Source organism: Chanos chanos, chromosome 2, assembly GCF_902362185.1.
Source record: "Chanos chanos chromosome 2, fChaCha1.1, whole genome shotgun sequence".
Lineage (NCBI taxonomy): Eukaryota > Metazoa > Chordata > Actinopteri > Gonorynchiformes > Chanidae > Chanos > Chanos chanos.
The window spans coordinates 42,570,184-42,594,472 of record NC_044496.1 but is presented as its reverse complement, the minus strand read 5'-3'; the positions used below and the strand labels follow the sequence as shown (position 1 = coordinate 42,594,472).

Sequence of the window (24,289 nt, the reverse complement as noted above, 5' to 3'; positions counted from 1 at the left end):
CAACAAAAACAACAACACCACCAAAAAAACCTACAGTCTGTTCACACTCACAGGCTAATAATGACTACAATGCAGTTTTTAACAATCATCTGTGAGAGCATGCAAGCCAGTGCATACAATTCCAACAATTATAAGTATTCTATCAATAGAACCACTACAATTTAATGCATTTGTACTTAGTATTACTAGACAATGGTGAAATAAAAGGAACAAAACACAATGGATGTAAAATGATATTTTCTTACACCACAAACAATACAAATTTATGACTGACAGATCAATAAAAATAACACAGATTTAAGAAACCTTGGGTATACCTAATCTATACATACAAGAACGATAGTTAAGACATCTACACTGTACAAATTAGACCTTAAAAATATCATTCAGTTACCTTACACAAAACAGATCATTTGAAAATCATATGTCATATAAATTTATCAAATATAAGAAGGTCATAAATTAGCATAGCTCTAGTATCATTATTATAAATACCGGAATACAAAAAAAAGCAAATTAAATAAAAAATGTTGTATTCAAAGTTGTGAGGAAATTCCGTCAAAGGCACCTTTACATGTTGCTGAGCACTTCCTGAGGAGGACTTCGTCTGCTCTACAATTTACATTTTAATTGGTAGATGGCAATGAGGTTTCATTTTATTTCAGGGCATAGTTAAATTGGTTTGAAAATTTCTCATGCTTCCTTTTGTCCATTTTATTCAAGACTTCTGCAACACGTCTCATGGAACTCCTGCAAAGAAAGTGAAAAAAAACAAAAACAGATTGGTTTTCTGTTTTACTCTGCAGTACACTGGATGTATGTTGTTCCATGCTCAAACTACTTTTCAATTTGTCGGTCATTAAGGATATTATTTGCTTTCCCTGCAATGAACTGATACATATGGGGGCACTTCCATGCATATTTTAGTTTGTCTGTAATAGTTCTTGTTACATGCTGTTCTTGTTACGTTTCAGGTTTTATACTCTTATTTCTTAAGGGTCACCCTGTTACTTACTTGTTGAAGACCTTCTTTTCTAACCTGGAGTGTGCAGTGTTGGCCTTCTGCTTCAGGTCAGTGAGGTTGGGGTACTTCTTTTTTTTGCCTTTTCCTTTGTTTCCTTTACCAAACTTTCTAGAGGAGCCCAGGTCCTCTCCAGTGGCAGCTTCAATGTCCCTCATTAGCTCTGGGTCGCGCCAGTCTAGACCAATGAGATCACAGAAATGACAAGACTGTACACACCTTGACTTAACTAGTCCAAAAACAAAATCATTCCCAACAGGAACAGTTCTTTAAAACAACAGCACTGGGGTTATTTTTGTCTTACTGAACTGAGGAGAACATACTGAGCCACTATGCACTCATGAACATCTCCTAAGTTTACAAAGACTTGATCAAGCCAGACTCAATTTTTCCAAATTAGATAAACTTTAGTATTGAACGGATCTATCCTTCCGTGTGATTGTAGGTACACACAAACTCGTAAATGGATGTTACATTGGAATGTGTGAACCATTTCAATGATGCCAAAAGGTACAAAGGCCCCCTACATTGTAAAAGTACATTGGATGCTATGGCTCTTTAGGTAATTGAGTTCTTGAACAACTTGGAGTCCTCAGTGCGCAACCAGGTGTGGGTCTTTCTTTCTTGGCTGGCAAGTCAACAGATTTCCCTAGTCCTTAACTATGAGTACTTATCATCTATCATAATACACACTCCTAAGTCCTAAGTTGACCAGTATGGAATAACTCAACACGGCCATTCTCAGACCAACAACACTTGAACGTAGATAAAATATGAACTAATTTGCGCTCCCATATGTCTCTTTCAATTAGCCCAGACACTAATTGAGAGAGAGTAAATGAAAAATCCATTTTTAGTAACAAATGAATATGGGGGTGTTTGTCTTCCCTGGGGGTCTATGGAGGTGAAAAGGCCCCTATTACACAGGCACTGTGATCTCCCTTGCTTAAGTCCCGTCTTTGGGGAGGCTCATTTCAACTCCGAGGATGAGAGAGTTCTCTTTTATTAACTTAAGCTGTCTGAGTACTGTGCAGCAGGGCTCGCTTCTCTGTCAACAGTTCATGTCACCTCCAGCTGTGCCAGTTAAGGCCACACACACACACACACACACACACACACAAACACACACACACCGTAGAGAGGACAGCTGCAATCTTGTCGTTCCACTAACACATACGCACACACAATCTCTGTGGACTTCATCCAGCACATCATCATTTCATCAAACACACAGACTTCAGAGACAGGTTTTGTCCAGTTACACTCACACAATGCTCTTTTGAGAGGATCTGAGTCAAACTTCACTAAGAAGTGGAGATCAAACTGTATCAGCTTACGAGACACCAAAACTCTGATTTTGCAAATACAGTGCAATACTATAGGTGAGGTTGTATAATTTCTGTATTTGAGACACAAAACACAAAAAGAATGACAGGGCATCCACAGAGTTACGTGAAATGCTATTAAAGAAAACATTCAACTGCAAAAACACTTTGAACAAGGCCCAAAGTGATCATTTTGATAAATATGGAATAACTATACTACATGGCGTGCACAGATGTGATATGATATCTGAGCATCTGTGCTAGACTACAGAAAGTCCTTAAGAGATGTTTGAGTAAAAATCAATGGCACAGCAGGGGAGTATGTGGTCAGTCAGGGAGTTGATGGACCTGCTCCATGCTGTGTACTCCACAGCTACACGTAAAACCGGGTGAGGTGCCCGGCGGTTACTGTGACGACCAGCACATGGATGGATAGAGGAGGTGATGGAGTAGGGAGGGGGGATCGATAGCGTAGTTAGTTACAAAAGATGCTATTTCACAAGCGAGTGGTCAGCAGGCCTCTGAAGTCAGCTGCTTCAGATACCTGTTTGTTAACAAGTCATTGCGGGCAGAGAAAGCACATCCGACGTCCCACCGACAGCAAGGACCACTGCTTAATTGGCTTTTAGCACCAATTTTGGCAAGGGAACGACAGAGAGAGCAGAGTAAGATGTAGCCTATCCAATTATCAGAGTACTGATGATGAGTAGGATCCTATCACTTCATCTTTTCCTGGGCTGAAAAGTCAGGTGCATCTTCAGTGCCCTCTGAAACAAGAGGCTGAGTTTATGGGAGTTTGGAAGGCGGCTCTGTTACTATGAGATTTCTGGACAGAATATGTTTACATTGAAACTGACCTGCCTGCATGGTATCCTTTGACTTATGAATTAAAATGACAAGACTGTGAGATTTTCTTACTCATTCCATAGTGTCCACTTCTCAGAGTCACCCAATAAAAAGCGACTGACTAAATGAAATAAACCTACCTTCAGCCACAGCTACATTTTCACTAGGTCATATTTTTGTGTCTGTAAGTTAAGTAAAGAAAAACTGCTCCAGTGGTAGTTACTTTAGAGCATGTTTTTTGTTTGTTTGCTTGTTTTTCATTTGTTTTTCATCTGCTCATTTGTAGAAAGAATAGACAGTGCTAAGGAAGATAAAAGAAACACAAATCTGAAATACGTTAGAGTGAGATTTCGTTCCACTCACCAGGCTGCTCTTCCCTGCGTTTCCACTCCTCCCTCTCCAGACGAGCTGCGTCCTCTGGGTTCGTGGGCCTGCCCAGCTCATCCCGAGGAATAATAGGCCCGTGGAACGGGCACTGAAATTACAACATTCAACGCTGAACTTTCCGTAAAGGCACTCCAGTAAAGACTGAATGAATGAAAGGAGTTTGCTGAGCTCACCTTGACTCTGTCTTGCCGTTCACATAAAGAGCCGTTGGGCATTGGGGCCCTGCACTTATGCTGTACAGGCTGAAAGCGGCCAGCAAACGTAATGTACCTGGACTTCATCTGAGCAGAGAGCTCTTTGTTTTCTACCTCCTCCTCAACTTCATTAGGCACCCAAAACTGATGCTGAGAGGAGTACCTGAAAGTCCGAGGGAGCATTGGTTGGTGGTGGTTGTGTAGGTAAGCAATACCTCAAGTCCTTATGGTGATGCAATATATAATGTTCGTATTCATTTGTTAAATTCTATTTTTACGCAGTTGTCTGATTCTTCAGTGTTCGATATGGTTTTAATTTTATGATGTTTTTGCTTTTATGACCTTTACATTTTAATTTTTTTTGCCAAACACATGTCTGCATACATTATTTGTGAGACTGTCAGACTAAAATAATAGAGATGACTTTATTCTCAACCTAACCCCAGTCACCAGACAGCCCAATAGCTTCTTTCATCGAAAACGAGTGGGATTTATTGTTAGTCTCTGTGAAGACTACACTGCTCTCTAATGGTCAGTGACTGCAACTGAAGCCATGCTCTGAATTTTCTCTGTTACACAGTTCACTGCAGAATCACCACAGTGACTTTATAAAATAGAGGCACACACACAAGTCTGACTGACTTGAGTTGTGCTTTGTGAAACAGAGTTCTTTAAATGTTTAATGAGAGTGCTGAAGTAACGTTTATGGTAACATACTTGATAATCTTGCCGGCAGTGGGCTGCTCCTGGCCCCAGTAGTAGATATCCAGGCCAAATGGAATGACAGGGGCTTCCTGATTCTTCTTGCTGTCCTTACTGCCGCTGTCCCCGGACAGAGCCGGATCCCCTGATTCACTGTAACGACAACGAATGTCAAACTGAGAACAAGTCAGGAAAAATGAAAATGATACAGACACACACAAACAAAAAATAATATTATTTGATTAATATTTGACACATAATGAACGTAATCCTCCAGTATATTAAAGAAGAATCAACATGTTTATGAGTGCATCATAAAATTGCCTTTAAGATATTTACATAAAATAGTTTTTAAGATCTTGTGGTACATTTTTAAACGCTTTAGTTCTGTGGTAATACACTGAGTAGGACATCTGTAAAGCTTTATTTTCCTATGGTCACACACTTGTCAGTCAGAGAGCATGTTTAAATGAAGCCTGTCTTTGGTCAGAGGGGTGACTCTGCCTTAAGGGCCCATTACCTCAGAGACCCCTCAGAGCACATTCTCTGTTTGAGGACACGCAAGGTGGCAGCTGCACAGGTGGGGTCCTGCTCTTCATCGAGCATCCTTCTCTTCAGCCGTGAAACTGTCGGAGCCGAAGGTAGGGTAGGGGGTTTCACCACGGGCTTAACCGGGTTTGGGCCAACCGCAGAGGTTGATGTAGATGGAAGTGGATCGAGACCTTTAAGAAAAGAATGGTACTGTACTGAGAATCCTTTAGACAGACATGTACGGATGTCCCATATTCTGAGAATGCATATGTATATGCGCGCGTGTGTGTGTGTGCGCGTGCGTGATGGAACTATGACTGACTGAGACCACTGCTGATTGTATAAAAGGCATTGCAGTAGCACCATTGAGAAGTTTTGTTTTGTTTTTTTTCTTGGGTGGGCCGAAGGAGGCTTAAATCAGGGGTGTGCAGGGGATCAAGTTGGGCTTAAGAGTGACACAGAGATCCAAGCACCACTCCAGACCAGGAGTCCAAGCAGTCAGACCAGATAAAAACTTTAAAGAGCACTGGATACCTCTCACACTCTTATTAGGAAATGAGCATGGATCAACAGCGCTGAGCATGCGGGCTGAAATGCCATAGCCTAATCATGCAGCACAGGACGCAGAACTCCTGCTTAATTTGTCAAAAGGTGTTTTTTTTTTTTTTTAGAAGTTATAAATATCTAAAAAGTTCAAAAAGAAAATCACCAATAAAGATTTATGCAGTAATACCTGGTAAAATGCAAGGCTTTTTAAAATACGAGCAATAGTTTAATATATAATCTCATCTAAATGAAAAAATATACAGAACTCACATTCATCGTCCAGTGTACTGTATTTCTCAAAGGAACTGTGATGGTAAAGTAACTAAACAGTGTTTATAAACCGCTATTCTGATTAGAAAAAAAAAAAAATCATAAATAACGTGGATTCACTAACACAAACTGACCCAAAACAAGAGCAAATCTGATCATATGTCTTTTGTGTAGGAAGCCAACAGTTTGGCATACACTGTTTCACATTGTTTAGGGACACACAGAGAGAGAGAGAGAGAGAGAGAGAGAGAGAGAGAGAGAGGTGCTGAGGCATTTTCTCTTTCTACAGCTTGATCCCAAGTGTATACGCTTAATCCAAGTTCACTCTATCTCAATGACTTACTGCATCATAGCTGCAACCCTGTCTGAGGAATCATGAAATACGACCAAATCCTTTCTTTTTCTGTTCAAATTGACCAAAATGGTAGCTATTTGTCTGAAGCAATAAAGTTGCAGGTGTTAAAGAGATAAATCAATAACAGGAAATAGAGAGGCCTAGCAGTAGACACAGAGTGGAGCTGCCAATGGTGGCAGTATTGATTTTCCTGAGTTCAGCAGGCCTTGTAATTAAAATGTAAATTTGAGAAAGAGATAACGTCCTGACAGGAATGCCGGGATAAAGGGATAGATAAAAGATCAGCAGTGAAAAGAGCGGAGTGAGAATGGAGGTGAGGAAAAAGAGGGAGAGAGAAATGCTCCCAGAATGAACCCGTTTTTCTCTGGATGAGAGCCTCAGGCTGCTTTTCAAAAGAGAGGGAAAAAAAAAGAAAGATTATGGGAACTAAAAGAATTGAAATTGTTTGACAGGTTAATGTAATACTAAATGAAACTGTGGATACTGACCCACACATGCTGAGCTGAGCTGAGCTGAGCTAATGGAATTAGGGCAAATCCAAACGAGTCACTTTGTGTGAAAAGTTACACAGTGACACTCTGGATTGCATTTAACTTTTTTTTTCTCCATGAAATCTCCACTGGAGAAAAGCATTTCAGAATACATATGACAGCGGCCTGATTAAGAATAAAAAAAAACAACTGACATTAAAAAACGTATGAGATTTTGGCCTACGCATGGGCATATTAATAGAAACTGTTTACATGGCAACACATGACAAAATGGAACACAGACTGTTGAGTCACACTAAGGGCAGAGTTTCTCTCACAGTTTACTACGCGGTGTGCGTTAAGGAAAGAAGCACAGGCTAATCTGTCTCACTGAGAAGACTGGAGTCACACATCTCTCCCTTTACTGTCTTCATACTCTGAATCATGTCTCGAAATGATCTCAAAGGTCCAATGCTAAAAACTGATTGAGAAACATTATAGTCCACGTAGTATTAAAAAAAATGTTAAAATGGTATTTTTCAACACTACTTATTATATTATTTATAGTCATATAATTAATGTACAGATCACTATATAATTAATATTCTATAGATGAGAAAGTAACATATTCTGCCTCTGATCTGTTGCATATCATGCATATTTCAGCTTTTTTTAATCATGTAATCACATTTTGGAATACCAGATTCTGGTCTGATACACTGTACGTGTGTGTGTGTGTGTGTGTGTGCATATGTGGCAACACTTTTCCTCAATGGCCTTATGGAGCTGGTAAATTCATTCCTTACAGAATGACTCATATGATTGATTTTGATTTTTAAAAGAAAGATTTCAAATGGGCGCCTTCTGAATGTTTGGTAATTGCCTTCCTAATTTCACAAAAGTCTAAGGGCATCGTACCAGTAACAGCAAGATACTTTGATCTATGGTGCATTGTTAGAAACATTACATTCCTTTAACATGTACTGTGCAGACAGGAAGCAAACAAAATGAATTAGTGGAACTGATTTGTACAAACACAGTGAGTGTATAAATTGACAAACGGGACAACGGCCCAACAATCAACTATAACAGATCACAGACATATCTCAAAACAAGCAACATCAGCAAACACAACATCCACAAAGCACCACAAACACCTCCAGCAATAATCAATAGTCACAAAACAATGTCACTAAAAGGTCGATTTGAAATGTAACCCAAAATCACATCTAAAATGAACAATTAATTAGGCTGGAAACAAAACTCATTATTAACCAATAAAAATAAGCTTGAAAAAGCACTAGCCTCAAAGTACACACATTACCTTGTCTGATTATCAGAGATTCTAATTTAGTTCAGGGAATATAGTGAATTTGTTTGGTGTGTTGTGCATAGTGAAGAGCAGTGAGCTTCAGTGGTGAAGTGCTCCCAGAGGTTTAGCCCTCCCCTCCACACAGGGCAGGTGGAAGTTGTAAATTACAACACTGGGCTAATGGGAGCTCATTAACAGCATTGCATTGTTAATTTGGCATGGCTTCCCAACTGATCATTACATACCTCTCTAATCAGACCAGCCTGGCTCAAGAGAACTCCACTGCACATACTCAGACAACACAGACTACTCAAACAAAGGCCAAGAGGCTGTTCTTTATCTCTCTTAGAAGATGAAAAGTTCTGATCATTTTGAGGGACCTGTCAAAGACAGCAGTGCATCAGTCACCAGATGGATTTCTAATAGAATTTATTTTACTTCCCTGTTTATGTCTGTTGAGGCCTTCACCTGCACGCGACATTTTTTGAACGTGAGCACATAAATGCTGGTATAATGTCAAATGTAAACATCTGGGTCCACATTTTGGCAGTACTGTTTTCTACCTCAGTTTTATGAGAGTTCTTAGTTGCTGCTAAGGGAACAGTTCTATCAGACAAAATTTGATGCTGAATATGTTCTTCAAGCAGCCAGCCTTTGACCTGTTTGTCTGTCCCCTGTGCTACTGTCAGGAGCTTGTTGTTGATATTGCTGTTGTTACACTTTACACATGTGGAAAGAATTATCCTGTGCCTACACAAAGAGTCTGCTCTCCAAACTGCTTTTTAGGAACACGAGAGATCGCAGGATTTAATTGATTTCAGTGATTTAAACCAGGCTTAAACTGAGGCCTTACTTCTCCGAAATTCTCTCTCGGGTTTATCAAACCATTTAGGCTGTGTTGTTTAATGACACTTTAATTCAAGTGAGAAAAGCATTTTGTGAATGGCTTTTCAGGCAAACTATGTACCTGCAGTTAGCACCAAGATCTGAAGTATACTTATAAAGCTTGTAAGTCTAATTGCATTTTATTGTAACTGAGGAACACAACAACCATTTTAAATCTTAAACAACTTCAACCACAAAGGAGAGATACAGGGAACCTGAAATTTCACACCCAGATTCAGAAGTAGAGGATTATGGCTTACTACGTTGGAGATACCTTCCAAGAGTGCTTGAGATACATTAAATAGATCACTCAGCAGACAACGACGTCTGCACAGTTTTACATCCCCACAGATGTCTCTGACTTTCAAAGGCACCAGGTCACTGTCAGATCTTATTCAGAAAAATATTTCAGGTTCAAGAAGCTCTTTAACCTAAACACAGACGCTTCCCCTTATCTGAACAAGTTCAACATTAACTACCATCTGCAAACAAACAAGAATCCTCCTGGGCTTTGAGGGAAAGCCTAGAAACAAGCTACTTCCTACCACAGCTCTCCTCAGTACCCATGAGTCCACAAGCAAACTAGCTAGGGACTGAGCCTCAATTCATCTTCACAAACACACAAATCTCCCATCTCTTTGATCTTTATTTTGATCCAATGCTATAATAGCCGGGTGACGTGTGCTGTGATATCCTTCAGCCACTCTGAAGGCTTATCTGGATTAGAATGGCAGCAGGTCCTTTTATTGCCTCTTAATGGCTGCTTGTCTGGTTTGTTGTACATGTGTTCGTGTGTGCACCTGAGCAAACTCACCATACTCTGCCCTGAGATGGTCTGGAATGTGCGGCTCAAAACCCTCCTTCTCAGGTACTTCCTCAAAGTCTTCGTCATCCTCCTCTCCATCCTCTGAGACCTTCATCTAGCATAAAGAGAAGAGTCAGCATTAAGCAGTCAATTCATTAATTACCGCATAATTACTCAACCTGTAATTTGCAGCACAGTGAATTTTACTGTGGTGTATTTGATAAGTTTTGTACACTTGAGGTGTGGAAAAATGATTTTCTGCAAATCCAGAGCGCAGTCATAATATTGATGCCACAATAGCAGTAATTACCCCGTACATCCTGCAATTTAGGCTTCACACATTTCCCAGCTGAAGGGAATGAAAAAATGAAAAAGACTTGTGAAATGTGATAATAATGACACACATACCGAGACAGATCATTTTATTCTACACTTTACTTCACTGAAGACCACATTTCCCCCCCCCTTTTACTTTCTTTCAGGCTTTCTTTCAAGTTCCTCCTCCCCCCTCCCTCTCTAAATGTTTTGTTTGCAGACAGCTTACAGAGGAATTAGGACTTCAGCAGTTCCTTCCCAGCTGATTAACACTCAAATAGGATCCTCATGGCCTCAGGATATTCGGGAGATTTACAGCACACTGAACGGCAAACTCTGCAGTAACGTGCCACGTCTTAACATTTTAATTCAAAGCCTTAATAGAATTTCCAGTTGACCACATCCAATTTTTTTCCCAATGGTGCTCTATTTGACCACTGTCCCATCTAATTGTGACTGTTTAAAATATAACAGGCAGTGTTTAATGCAGTCTCTCACTCACATGCTGGCATGGAGAGGAAATAAACAGTAGAGCTTTGTGCTCCTGCTCCACATGGGCCATGTAATACGTTGATATGTCAGCAGAAGACAACGATTCACTGGACGATGTTCTATAATCCAGTGTTTTGAACCACAGTTTTTCAGCGTTACAATATTACAATCCTGATAAGTTGCACTTCAAAAATGAAGGAAAGAAAATTTAAGAATATACTAAAACAGCTAAAATCTCTTGAGAGCTGCATACAGGTCGACGCAACCCGAAATGAGTGCTATTCAGCGCAAATGTAGAAGAGGGCAACGCATATAAATTCAACCTGCCTGAGATCACTGACGACATTGTCATTTTATCAGTTCAAAACAATGGAAAACGTGTAGAACCCTGCCTTTCAAAATCACCTTTTAAAACTGATGCATGCTAACCTTACCATTTCACTGAGGGGTCAGATCAGGAGAAAAAAAAAAAGAGCTAAATCAAGCAGGGTGACAGATAAGAGAACAATGGGCGTCTGACACTTGACCACTGACTGAGGACTGTTGGATTGGTGTATGAGGTTTTACAGCAGCTATGACTGATAACAAGTCTCCAATACGGTATTCAGGAAAAGAAGGGACATGGGGTGATATGGGGCACTCTCAACCCTGAGTCTGGGCTCTGTGTTAGCCTCACACAATCACTTTAAGGGGATCAACCTTCCACACAGGCAGCCAGATAAGGAGATCCAGGAGACGATTCAAAGTAGAAGATTCAGGGGAGAACCACTCTGACCATAATCTCAGCACAATGAGGAATCTGAGAAGCTGAAATCAGTCAGAAGTTCATGGGTAATCTCTGTACACCATTTCTAAGTATATTCCAAAAGCTAAATGCTGCCCTCAACGAGCCAACGTATGGGTAGACAGCACCATTTTGCACCATATAATTCTTTTTTAGATATATATAAAAATTGAGGTGACAAACTTTATGAATGTTTAAATCTATCAATGTCTTCTGAAATCTGTCACGACTTTACAACTGTCAAAAGACAGTTAATAAATGGGATAAAATACACCTTTCACGACAGTAATACTTCTACACAGTGTATTAAGAGTGTGTGAGCCTGAGTCAGAGGGCCTGGGACAGTGGTAAGTGGATGATGACGGCTCGTGGAGGGAGGTGAACCACGTCTCTGCTTTCTCCGTTCCCACCTAGAGACTGCACGTGCTCATCCATCACCCAGCCTGTAAGTTTTGTTATCACTCGAACACTAATCAAAAGAGAAAACTGTCACCAGCACTGACCTGTGGAACCTCCCAATTATGCTCCTCAGGAATGACAGGGGCACTTAACTTCCCCTGCCGAGAAAATGACCACCATCAATCTACGCAGAATAACAATGAGCCGGCGGGCCGCAAATTATTTTTTTTGGTATAGAAATCCCCAGTGCGGAATTTATGAAAGGTGAAAAGCAACCCAAGGTTTTTTGTTTTTTTTTTCTCCTTCCCCCTCCCTCCTCCTCTCTCTCACTCTCTCTCTCTCTCTCGCACTCGGCGTAAGAGCGTTCAGCCTGGAGACTGAGGAGGCACCTGCATCAGCGCTAAACAGAATTTATGCTTTTTAATTTACTCAAAAGGTGCTTAACCGTCCCCCCGGTGCTACAATGCATAACAGAATGCCAGTTTTTAAATATGGGGGTCATTTTCATAAAACATTATACATAATGCGAGTGCCCTTCCCTTTTTGAGGGCATTGTATAAGGTGTGGTTTTCAAGCACGCTTTTTCCATTTATTCTGCTTAATTGCTTCCATGATTACCTCTATATCAAGTACTAAAGGGCAATCAAAGCTTGCTTTACCCATTCTTTTTTATTCCTCTGCTTTCGTTCTTATTTTCGTTTCCATTATTGTGGCCGCACCCTGTTGACAAATGCAAATTAAGGTATAAACTGTGTTTGGATGAGGTCTCAATTACTGCCGCTGGTGGCGGCTTCCGCTCAAGGATGAGGCACGTTTTACACCTGTTCTATCAAAGTGGTCTTTTCAGGAGTCGAGGACCATCAACCTGAACACCTGCAGTTAAAACCCCACTTTCTCTATCACAGTTCCTCAGACTGCATCTAAATGTTATAATGAGTCTGCAGCAGGCTGGAGAAGCAAAGTGGAGAAAAAAAAACTTAACCTTTTTGTATTAAAGACAAGACACTGCTGGTGACTGATGCTGGAACACATGCTGGTCATTTGGACTGATAATGTTTTGTCAAGTACTAAAACAGGAATGCACAAGTTTACACAACAGCTGGTCTTTCTCATCCACTCCCATGAGTGCCTAGTGCATATAATGACAAGCACAGTTAGCAGGATGAAGGATGATTCATTAACAATATATTAGCTTTTATGTAAATATCACTTTTAACTTTTACATTCACATTCAACTACACATTGAATACATATAGACACTGATCTCTAGTAGCCTGAATGCTGTGCCCAAGAGTTTAAAAAACTGAATAAGCATTGTATATGCTCTGATAAGCAAACTCTTTGACTTTAATTTAGGTTTTGAATACCCCATAGATCAGCTGTAAAAATGAATTATTCTTTCGTCACCATTCTGATTTTCAAATGCAGAGTAAACTTCATAGCAGTCCAAACGTAAAAGAATACCACAGAGAGAAAATGCAGTTTGCAGTATAACTTCAACCTTATTCCAATCTTGGGGTACAGTTTTTCATTCCTTACAGCGAGCCACTGTAGGAAAGGAAATTGCTATTTTGTTTATACGAGTTGTCTTCTTTAATCCAATGCAGTTATTTCTCCCTTGATAGATTAAAACGCAGTGGGGAAAAGATTACTACCACACTTGAAATTCTTTGCCGCCAAAGCATTATTTTATTTTTAATTCACTTTAATTCTACCATGATAAAATCAGCACTGCCATCTCGCAATGGCAGCATTGTAACTCTTTTACGAGAGTGTGTATGTGTGTGCACTGGGGGAAAGTTAGCCTCGGTATGGAGGTGTTTTGCTGACACAAACGTAGCTAACACATCGACAGCATTACTTAGACTCTACTATGTAGTAAAACAGACCATTTTCTCAAGTTTCTGCTCATCTTCTTTAAGGAAAAAAAAACAGTTTTTTTCCATGCCTGTGGATTCCCAGGTCATACCTTGGACACTTTAGAATGACTCTAAATGACGACTTGAACCTGTACCATACAGCTATCATAGCAGGTCTTTTCTGCTCTCTTATTTTCAGTGCATGTCACCATCGCAGTATCTTGCATTGCATGCCTGTGATATCTGATATCAACATTATCTCTCAGTAATTCATTCTACTCTCTTTTCAATGTCTCACGTACTAAAAATCAAGATAATGAGGTGGGATAAAAACTCTATAAGATAACGTTACTGGACTGTCAGCATTCAGGTTGTGGAAACTGGACACCATCATGTCCAGTCCATGGTCGTGTCCAACTGACCGAAAGATACCATGGACAGACGGTTAAATTAAATTAACGGCTGAATTAAACCCATAATGGTTAAACTGTGATATCCGAGCGTACAGAATGTTTCTGACAACACAGGGATACAGGGAGTTCCTCATGCATACCTGAAACGTACTGTAAGCATTTTACTAACTTGCATACAAACACGACTCACTCAAATCTACACACAAAACACCTGAAGTGGTGGCTCAAGCAAACAGAGAGATCAGCTCTATTAGAGCATTAGTGAATATTAAGAGGTCCCTGTGCTACTGTGAGTAGACTGCAGAGAGACATTTCCAGTGAACTCTATTGATTGCACGGCAGCTGTGTCAACTTCCGTCCCTTTCTCTGTGAGCGGTGCAGATAATGAGGTTCCGGTTAAATATCCCCCACTTATGGGGAAAAACACATTCCAGCAGGGCTAAAGTGCTCTGCGCGCCCTCCAATATATTTTGTGTGGTCTAATTAACTCTGTAAGCAATCTCAATTACTTTGTGCCCAGGGAAGCATCCACCCAGGCACACTCCTTAAGCAAGTCTGTTATCCTTTTAAAAAATGATCCGAGGAGGCAGCCTCGGACAACTGAACTCTCGACTTCATTTGTCTTTCTCCAAGTTTGATGGCTATGCGTTTAAAAACCCATTCAATCTTATAAACTAAAAATTAAATGTACTCAGCTGTGATGGTCCTCTGTGCATCTGCTATTTATATGCTAATCTCCTCTCTTACCGGGAAGGTCTTGCAAATTATTACAGCAAACCAATAACTCAGGTGTATGGACTGGCAGGCAGGCCGGTTGGCTGGCCGCGGAGCGGAATGAAATTTTCTCAGTCAGGAGGACTCACGCTGGGCTGCTCAGAGCCAAAGCCTCGTGAAGTTGTTGGCCATTGTCTCCGCAGGCAATTTAACATTTCTCACAGAGGAGCACTTTTCTGAGACAGCGCTTACTTTAAGAACGCAAAACTCCGCATACATTATTCTCTGAGGATGTAAAACCGTAAAGGCCTCTGTTCTGTGAAACTGAAATGGCCATGAAGACAGTTTTCCTTTGATGAAAATTCGATTTTTTTTTTGGTCTGCTATTGACAACGTTTATCCGCAAATACCTGTTAATCCCTTTTGTCTGAACACGTGTATCTTTAAAGCAACCGGTCTGAGATTCATAAATTCTAACATTAATAACACTATCATATATAGCTAAAATGTCTTACATCACAATCTCAAAGTAAAATGGGAAAGCCATAATTAAAATTCACAAAAAAGAAAGAAAAAACAAACAAACAAACAAACAGATGGACAATGTCCTATGATTTTACACACTCTCATGCTAATCGCCAAAGTCAAAAGTCCCTGATGAGATCTATAGTATCTGCAAAGGACACTTTAAACTCTTGGGATTCAAATCTTGTGAAAAACACATTTGAAGGATACAAGCTGTCAAAATTTCAGAGATAATCAGGTGCTGAATCTAAGTGCTTAAATCATTTAGGAAATGCCTTATGTCTGTAAAAATAATTAAACAAAATGTCTAAAAATTTGTGTAAAGTGTGTATATACGCGGCATTCACGGAATATTAATCAGTGCGCTTTGTTGTTTATTTGTATCAAAAACTGGATAAGATACAAAAGAAGCTAAGTAGTTACATGTTTAATATAACCCTAAAATAAAATTCATATCTGTTGGTAGTTGTATAAGGGGTGTGCTTCACACTACATTATCCTGGTACAAAGAGATGTCGAGAGGTCTTATCAGTGGAAATGAATTGGGTGGGAAGGGAATATACTTTAAATTCTCCACTTTTTACCACACATTTTTCCCCCCCATATAAAACCTGCAGAGAGGGCATTCTGTAAAAATGCATGACCATAGATCTGCAGTTAAGGTCATAAACCAGCATAATAAACATTTGAACTGAAAAGCCACATTTTAAAAATTTCCGTTTGGTTACTTTCTTTCTCAGTTCCAGAACTACTGCTGGAGGTTTTTTAGGTGATCAAACGGTTTATGTGTTAAGCCAGGATGGATCAATGAAGAATCACCTGTACTTTACTGCCTAGACTTTCTTGTTCTCCCATGTAATAAGGAGGTAACCTGCTACAAGGCATTGTAAAGAATCCCTGATAGGTTGCGGATGAAAAAAAAGCAGCAAGATAGACTCCCTTCTTAAGTTTCCCAATGAGAAAAACAGTGAGACACATCAATTATTACTCTTTGTGGCTGGCTGATAAGATGCCTTATCTAAGTAAACAATGCTATATTCCCCATGGCTGCATGGTAAATGCGCTGTTCTTTTGAGAAGCCACAAAGGTGCCTGCTTTACAAATTCTTGGCTCTTTTCATGAAAGCATGCTGACTGATAATTAAGCAGAAAGCACACGATACCAAGCAGCTCACAGAGGTGGGAACTGCTTGTGTCAGCGACCATCACCTCTCCATTTATCAGATGTGTAACAGTGGAGACGAACATAACAGGACACAATTCTGGAGCTGTGTGTTCATCAGTACGAAATGCTATTGTAACAAACACGAATTTGATTGCTCTCCGAGGCCCTTAGTGAAAAATCTCCTCTTATAGTACTATCACCCAAAAGAAATGAGTTAACCTGAGGGCTGATGACTTTTTAATTTTGTGTGTTTGGCTGTTTATTTTTGTCCACTAAAACAGATGCATCATTAATATAAATTAAAATAAATAAAAACCCACTTTGTTCATTTGTATTTGTCTGGTAAGGTTTATGTTCCTTAGAATATCAGAAACTTCAAAGTGTCACTCATTCCTGTCTACTTTGACCATAAACACAGTGTGTAATCATACCATCTACAGTCATATATAAAACTGACTACAGTAAGATGCTTTGGACTCTAATATTTCACAGCACCTGCTCACACATCCTGATGTAGTACTGTTAATAAGAAGTATCTTATTTTTCACCCTAAATGTACACATACAGATGATGTTCATGATGGAACTGAATCTAAATTAAATCTAATGTGGATCTGTTTCTTTAATTCAAACCTTTCAAGATGATAAATTAAAAAAAATTTAAAAAAACAAGATTTGACAGGTGCCCTGAAACAGAGAATTTATTTCGGTGGATGAGTAAAGTCACAAACCTTTGATGTATGGCATTAATCCACACAATATCAAGCACGCAACGTTACCTTAATGGTCGTCTCAAAGGGCCATTAAAATATCTGTTTGTTTCTTCAATTTTATATTGAACCACATTTCAGAATGAATCTATTTCCAGAGTTTAGTCGTGATGATATCCTCAGAAAAAAAAACCTATATGATTTCTTTTTCCTCATTTTTTTTTCAGCTCACCAATCAGTGAGAGTTTATTGAGTCGAAAAAGCAATTCCATCCATGTCAGGGTGAAGATAAAGCGAATAAAGTAATGGAATGCTTTTAAGGGTAAAAAGGAAAAACTAATTATGATAAAGGACTTTAAGTTGATGCTTTATCACAAAGCACTGGCTTTTTGCATTGAAAATCACTGCTGACAGTGATAAACCTTCACTGCGTGCAGTAAGGCGCTTTGTCACTGTCACTTTGCTCCATTCCCTCAACCCAAATTGCTCTTTTTGCCCAGTTAAAAACGGATATCATGTGTCATAATGATGTGTCTCCCAGCAGCTCAGTATGTTCCCACCTGCCCCAGAGTGAACACATCTCCATTAACAGCCAAGCCATGCACTCTGACACGCTCAGTGAGACCGATCTGCTTCTGACGCGTTGCAATTCAACATCATTACAACAGCAACTCATAATGTTTCGACTATTAAGCTACTTAGTTTGTTATTGCTCTAGATATCGCAACTAGATATGACACAAGAGAGGGCTAAAGGATCTCCTATTGAAGTTCCTTTTTAAAGAGCACAGTTCATGCTTAATGTAACGTGACAATCGGCTTTCTTGATCATGCTTTTGTAATTTGATCAAGTACGAATTAAATCAGTTATGGTTTTACTCTTGTATTATCAAAAGTGTCATAGTGTGACGGTTAATAAATAAAACCCCTCTATACAAGTTTTGATCATTTTTAATTGTCAATATGACAACAAATTCTGTAGCCACAACTATGATGTCCCACTTTATAAAATGTGATGCTTCTGCCATGAGACACTTGAGCACCAATTTATGGCCTAAGCCAAAGCAAACCTAATGTTGTAAAATGCTGCCCTCTGGAGAAAGACTGTGAATAACACCAGCAGATCAACTGTCCTCCAGCTTTGACAGACATATCAGGAACTTTTTTTTTTTTTTGTATACACAAGTTCTGAATTTAGCAAAGAGATAGCAGAGTTTGTCTTTCAGTGAGACGTTATGGAACAAATTTTGTTAGCAAAGATAATTAAATGACTTATCAGATTTAGCACATTGAGATACTCACCACTCTCCTATCTCTGTGTTTGTAGTCAATGTGCATGTCCTCATGCTTCTGCAAGGCGCTCTGCAGAGATTTCTTTAGGTCAATAGCTCGTCTCAACAGCTCTTCTTCTACACCCACCTTAGTGAAAATCTGATGGGACATGGCACAAAACATTTTGTTATGTGAACAAAGTATCATCTTGTGATGATTATAACTAATGTGTTTGTTTCATTAATTAAGTCAAACAATTTATTGATGGATGTAAGTTCATATTCTCATAAAATAAATAACAATGTGATAAGTGTGCTACAAAGGCTTTAATGGTGAAAATTAGCTGACTAAAACTGACTTTTGCTGTACTCATTATAGTAAAGTAGTCCTGTTCTGTACCTGAATCCAGCTCTGGACAGCAGTGATGTGGTTAGTGCTGATGAGTCTGTGGAGATCCTTAAGGTTGTTCATCACTGCCTCATTCTCTTCAGTCTCCTTCAACTTTAAGTCTGTGGACCACAAAAAAAGATTCAGCGAGATGTGAAAGATTTATATAACTTTATCAAATCCAAACATTCACGGCTCAAATTTGATTTGAGCAGTACTGTGTACAGCCAGTGAACATGAACGTTGACACTCCTCATCCATGTAAGCACATACCTAGGGAGATATCGAGATCCAGGTGATAATTATGAGATATCAGGCCAGTGCTACGTATAAACGAGTCCTCGTCTAGAACCTCCTCCGTTTCACTTTCCTCTTCACTGGACTCCTCCTCCGCTTCCTCTTCTGCTTTAGTTTCTTCTTCACCTTCTTTCACCTCTGCCATCTTATCATCCCTGTTATTGGTCAGCTCTTTACTACAGCAGGGCTGTTCATTATCACAACTGCCGGAACTGTTCCTCCTATCTTGAAAAAAAGGAGTGGAGACTGCTTCCTGATTGGCTGGCGGAGGGTCCAAGGAACAAAAGTTAAAGTCATCAGGTAGAACAAGAGTCAAGCAGTTGTTCATCTCTGTAAGGCACCGTTCAATCTCAGGAACCATTTCTGTACGGAGAAGACACATGTATATAGCATTAAAAACTCATCTCTAATCATCATGTTAGGTGCATTTTGTCACACAACATAACAAACGATATGGCATTCAAAACTATATACCAGTTGACAGATTCCCTCAGAAAATGAGGACAGTAATGTATGTCCATATACCTTCCATCTCCTGTTTAGCTTTTTCCAATTTCTCTTTGTAAATTCTCTCCAGTCTTTTCTGTTTCTCCTCCTGTCTCTTTCTCTCAGCAAGTGTTCTCGCTTCGACATCATGAAAATCTACCTGATGGAAAATACATAAAGATCATGCAATATGAAATCAATTAACCATTCAAAACAATAATACTAATAATTTCGCTTACCTTGAGCTATGTAAAATGAAAAAGAGCCTAGTCATTTAAAAGAATACCTCAAAGAAAGCTTAACAGGCAGAACCTCTACCTTTTTCACTTGCTTGAGGAAGTTGTAGCCCAATGATAACTTCTTGTAGGCCTCTCCATAGGTTGCATACCAGGACTGCACAGTCTGTATGGCCAGAGACTTTAGTTTTCGAGCCACTTCTTTTGGTGGGGGCAGTGGCTGTTCTATATCTGTCTCCACAGTAAGTTCAAGGAACTCTTGGAGGTTGGTGACCAGGAGAACTCGGAAGTGATGTGAACGACTGAAGAGCTCGCTGGCCATCTGGAAGGCAGACAGTCGGATTTCCGCATGTTCCTGGTTCAGCTGAGTCATAATCAGGTGGTAGAAATGCTCAATGTATTCATTGGAGGTTCTGTTGAAGGACAAAGCATTGAGCCAGGTACTGAGAACAAAAACTGAAGAACAGAAAGCTCTAGCGTCTGTACTGAATGTGTGATGCAGCAGACGAATGTATTCAGCGTACTTTTACTGTATCTGCTCTTAAACCTCTCAAAAAACGTCATGAAATATCATTCACCAAAGAGATATCACTGACAGAGACCGGTATAAGTTAGTAAAGACAATACGGGAACTGGAAAGACAGACAGAACAGCAGTGCAGGTTTGTGGTGATGTCCAGTTACTCACACCTTTCTAGAATGCATTTCAATAACTCTACAGCTCAGTAACTCTAAGGCTCTCCTGCTGTCTATGTCTTGCACAGTTTCTGGCTCTGAGATAAATAGTATACAAGAGTAAAAGGTGAGCTTTTTAGTTTCTGACAGGACTGATCTGTTACAGCAGAGAAGATGGGATTAAAAAAAAAACAAAGATAAAGAAAACCCCACACACTTGCATATCTTCTTAACTTCCTTCATTTTCCCTTCATTTAGCTGAGGTTCGCCAGAAGTGGTTAGCTCCTCCACTAATTCAGACAGCTTATCACGTTTTGTTTGGTCCATCCTGTTGTGAGCCGTCGTCCCAACTGTAAAAACAACAGTGAACGTCTTTTCCAGTAGGATATGGCTCTACGTATCTCCTCTCAGACTTCTTTCAGCATAAGAGATGTAGTCTTTAAGTGTTCTGCCTATAGCTGTGGTAAACCAGATATACAAGCCAATTAAAGGTGATATATACTGAGATAATTAAGTGTTTGATTTGAGTGTTTTAAAAGTTAGGCGACTGAGGTTAGTTTACGAGCGCTGGTGATTAGCACGTAGGCGACAATTGTACGATTATCTTTTGGCGACAGTAATGTGCTATATGAAAGCTAACTTTGCTAAAAACATAAGAGCTAAAAATACTGCTTGTCTTTCAGATGTCGCCTAGTAATTTAGCCAGTGAGCGTCTTACCTTCCCCGAACAGCGTGTAGCTACCCTTCCCCACTTAAAATAATATTTACATTAGAAAAATGGTCACTTGCTCTTGCTGTCATCCACTTTTGCTCTCGCCTCTTTACTTATCACTATACTACCCAAACGTAAGCTTTTCTATTATGGTCAATAAGGCACAGGAGGGGAAGACAACTTCCCCTGTGCTAAGTGGACTTCTTCTTTGGAGTGGTAAATATTTGTATTTTCATATTCTTCGAGTACTGCCATCTGTCGTGCGGGCGTGAGAAACGAAAAAATCAGAAGTTCGAAGGAATTCCTTTGTTGACGTTGTAGACTCTCGTGAAAACATTATCCAGAACTAAAATTTCTCACTGAGTCTTCATCTCCTCCCTCACCAGGTTGTCGTCTACTACGACAGTAAAAAGGTTATGATTCATTGATTCTTCGCAAGTAGTCCTTGATAAAAAGGTTGAGGCAAAATTGAAAAATCATCCACTAAACCATGCATTAAGTTATACCACCTATTTATGTGTTTGAGCAATATCATGTGCAATAAAAAATGTGTGTGTGTGTGTGTGTGTGTGTTTGGGGGGGTGGGGGGTCGGTCGGTGGGTGTGGGAATGAAAGCAATTAGGTACTTTTTAAAACTGCAATCCGAGCTCCTTCTTCAGAGCGGCACGGATTTAATTCATAGAAGCTGAGATAATTCTAAAATGGTATCGAGGACACTTTGTTCTTTTCACCCGTGTGAGTAGCTTTTTTAGATTTCTATTAACTGTCAGACAGACTTTATGGTTCAGTGACCATGAGGTCAACAGTACCTGTTCCAGAGAAAAACCAAATTTGGTCATTGTCTATTCGGAAGCACAAAGTAGACCCAGTTCGAAGGTTGCGTTTCGGTACCCCAAAGACCTGATGTTTCTTGAATAAATATTTGCCAAAGCATCATGGGATCCTTTCGATATTATGTTATCGAATGTAGTAAATGACCATCATCATTCAGGGCAGCCGTGCTCTAGAGGCTAGAAAACCGGGCTCGTGACTGAAGGGTTACCGGTTCGATTACCAGGACCAACAATCACGGCTGTGTGCCCTTGGGCAAGGCACTCAACCCCAAAGCCCCCCGTGCGCAAGAATGCTGCCCACTGCTCCCGCGTCTAGTATGTATGTATGTATGTATGTGTGTGTGTTTCCTACCTGTGTGTTGGATGGGTTAAATGCAGAGGACAAATTCACTGCTCACTGTTCATAGTGTGTGTGTGCGCGCTTACGGACATTTCCACTTAATTTACATTCTGCCATGTATGTCTTATTAAACCTTTTCTGAGTCATACACATGCCATAATATACTTGCCATACAGCATAGAAGACACTGTTACACCGTGAGAAGGTGCTTTATTGCATAATCGTTTCTAGAAAAAATCAAAGGTGTAACTGTATTACGTAATGTGTTAGGCTTGCCCAAGAAGGCAAGCCATCACATGCCCCTCTACAGTTCCCAAAATTGAACCGGTACCTCTTTTGATTGTGACTACACTCACGGCCTTTGCTAACAAGTCTGATGGGTAGTTATACCTGGAATAAAGGTCACCGTTCCAGTCATTTACGAAATTGGCTAAAATTTAGCTAATGCTTTGAAAAAAGATCGATATTATTCGTTATAAACCTAAAACCATACGAAGGCTAACCAGTTTTGTTTGAGGAGCACATCATTTGTTTGTTTCCAACAGCTGGGTTTGGCTGACGTGCCCGTTGGGCGGGCCTATCAATTGCTTAATCTTTTTTTTCTGTCAATTGCTTCATCATACGTCTCAACGGTTTCTCATTTGCGTAGGTGAGGTGATAGGTGGAGTTATAAAGGACGTGCAGTAGCCTACGCCTATCATCACTTGCATCGTCATTTCACTTTCTCAGCGGACTGAGAGCAAAATGTTTATTCGCAGTGTTTTCTTAGTGCTCTGTCTTGCAAGTAAGTCAAATTAAATATTTATAGAGTTGTTTTAGGAAGGACTCAGCTCAAAAATATTCCCTTTGAAACTGACTAGCTTTCGGTTTACTGAAGGTCGAGTGAATTTAATTGTTTACTTCAAATAATGAACGCTGGGCACCTTTTTGTCTTACAGCCTTGGCATGGACAGCGGCGTTACCTGCTGATGGAAAGGTAGGTTTAGGAGCAAAGTATCTTATGTTGATCTTAGCCAGTTGTATTGCTGGCCGTGTTGTAAGTGGCTTTGGATAGAGGCGTCTGCAAAATGAATAAATGTAAACGTATTTGTACTCGTTTTTGCAGATGGACTGCTCACAGTTTTTCCTGCCCATCTGTACTCGTGAATACGAACCAGTTTGTGGAAGTGACGGAACTACTTACTCCAATCCGTGCATGCTGTGCCTACACAATTTGTAAGTGGGCTACCCGTAATTCTACATAAGTAGGCCTATCACATGATACAGACGAATAGTGTTCTGACTTATTTGCCTTCCCTTCTGACCGATGTTTATTTGCTCCACAGCGAGAAGGCGGACAGCGTTTTAATGGCCAGATCTGGCGAGTGTTGAACCGACTACCACGCAGCTACCCTGAAAATATGTGATCTTAAGTATGCCAGATTTTTTTTGTAACATGTTTGCAGTAAACACAATTCATGTTTGTGTTCTGAATGTCTGAACTTGAGCTCTTCAGATTCTAACAGTAGCTTTTGAGGATCAAAGTAAAATTGACAATTTCTGAATTTGAACAATATTGCATTTAATTTTAATGTTTTCCTATTAATGTTCATGTCTTCCTGAAGTAAAGATTTTATTTCAATAATGTCGTTTGTTTTGTGTTTTTAAACAAATCCTCCACTTTGGTTATGTTAATGTACATATTTTGCCTGTTTTGGTGTAAAACAGTTTTCAACATCTAGGTTTTTGTTGGTACTTGGTGTTCTTCTGAAGCTGATATTCTGTGTTCTTTTAGTCTGAATCATTCTTATTTATTTCTAATTTGTGTCAGGTATTTACTTGATTCTGAAGAGAGGGAGTGTTTGTCAGTGAGCCCACAGGCCTCATTCATAACCTGTCAGATTTAAAAAAAAAAAATAGATTCAAATAAATTGTACCCAAACCCGCTTTTTTTTTTTTTTTTTACACACATTACAATTATGCACAGTAAATTTAATAAGGTGTACATTACAAACAGATATTTACAAACAACACAAGCAATGGAAAAAAAA

At 39.7% G+C, this 24,289-nt stretch overlaps 2 protein-coding genes across 3 annotated transcripts; one reads left to right on the top strand and one right to left on the bottom strand.

Moving 5' to 3' along the window:
• Positions 1-9: 9 nt before the first annotated feature.
• Positions 10-21,183, bottom strand: uvssa (UV-stimulated scaffold protein A). 2 transcript variants are annotated; one of them, XM_030765763.1, is made up of 14 exons: positions 21,093-21,183; positions 20,592-20,724; positions 19,783-20,113; positions 19,504-19,624; positions 18,955-19,341; positions 18,694-18,803; positions 18,325-18,453; positions 9,659-9,764; positions 4,996-5,197; positions 4,491-4,628; positions 3,753-3,936; positions 3,556-3,667; positions 1,016-1,199; positions 10-750 (listed from the first exon to the last, which is right to left on the bottom strand). In XM_030765763.1, the coding sequence occupies exons 2-14, from the start codon at positions 20,699-20,701 to the stop codon at positions 657-659; spliced, it is 2,208 nt and encodes a 735-aa protein (XP_030621623.1). In that variant the 5' UTR covers positions 20,702-20,724; positions 21,093-21,183; the 3' UTR covers positions 10-656. The 2 variants fall into 2 exon arrangements, with proteins under 2 accessions (XP_030621623.1, XP_030621624.1); XM_030765764.1 differs by lacking the exon at positions 21,093-21,183 and having other exon boundaries at positions 20,592-20,738.
• Positions 21,184-22,925: 1,742 nt separating this feature from the next.
• On the top strand, positions 22,926-24,155 carry LOC115805517 (trypsin inhibitor ClTI-1). The gene is made up of 4 exons (XM_030766126.1): positions 22,926-23,043; positions 23,198-23,235; positions 23,365-23,474; positions 23,585-24,155. Exons 1-4 carry the CDS (start codon positions 23,004-23,006, stop codon positions 23,628-23,630), a joined length of 234 nt encoding a protein of 77 aa, XP_030621986.1. The 5' UTR covers positions 22,926-23,003; the 3' UTR covers positions 23,631-24,155.
• Positions 24,156-24,289: the final 134 nt, after the last annotated feature.

What these genes read in the sequence shown, in the direction of transcription:
- uvssa (XM_030765763.1), bottom strand. Translation starts at nt 20,701, where the DNA reads ATGGACCAAACAAAACGTGATAAGCTGTCTGAATTAGTGGAGGAGCTA. An exon ending in GGATCTCGATATCTCCCTAG is followed by an intron (nt 18,804 to 18,954) that starts GTATGTGCTTAC and finishes TGTGGTCCACAG; the next exon opens with ACTTAAAGTTGAAGGAGACT. An exon ending in ACGCAGGGAAGAGCAGCCTG is followed by an intron (nt 1,200 to 3,555) that starts GTGAGTGGAACG and finishes TCATTGGTCTAG; the next exon opens with ACTGGCGCGACCCAGAGCTA.
- LOC115805517 (XM_030766126.1), top strand. Translation starts at nt 23,004, where the DNA reads ATGTTTATTCGCAGTGTTTTCTTAGTGCTCTGTCTTGCAA. An exon ending in CGTTACCTGCTGATGGAAAG is followed by an intron (nt 23,236 to 23,364) that starts GTAGGTTTAGGA and finishes TCGTTTTTGCAG; the next exon opens with ATGGACTGCTCACAGTTTTT. An exon ending in ATGCTGTGCCTACACAATTT is followed by an intron (nt 23,475 to 23,584) that starts GTAAGTGGGCTA and finishes TTTGCTCCACAG; the next exon opens with CGAGAAGGCGGACAGCGTTT.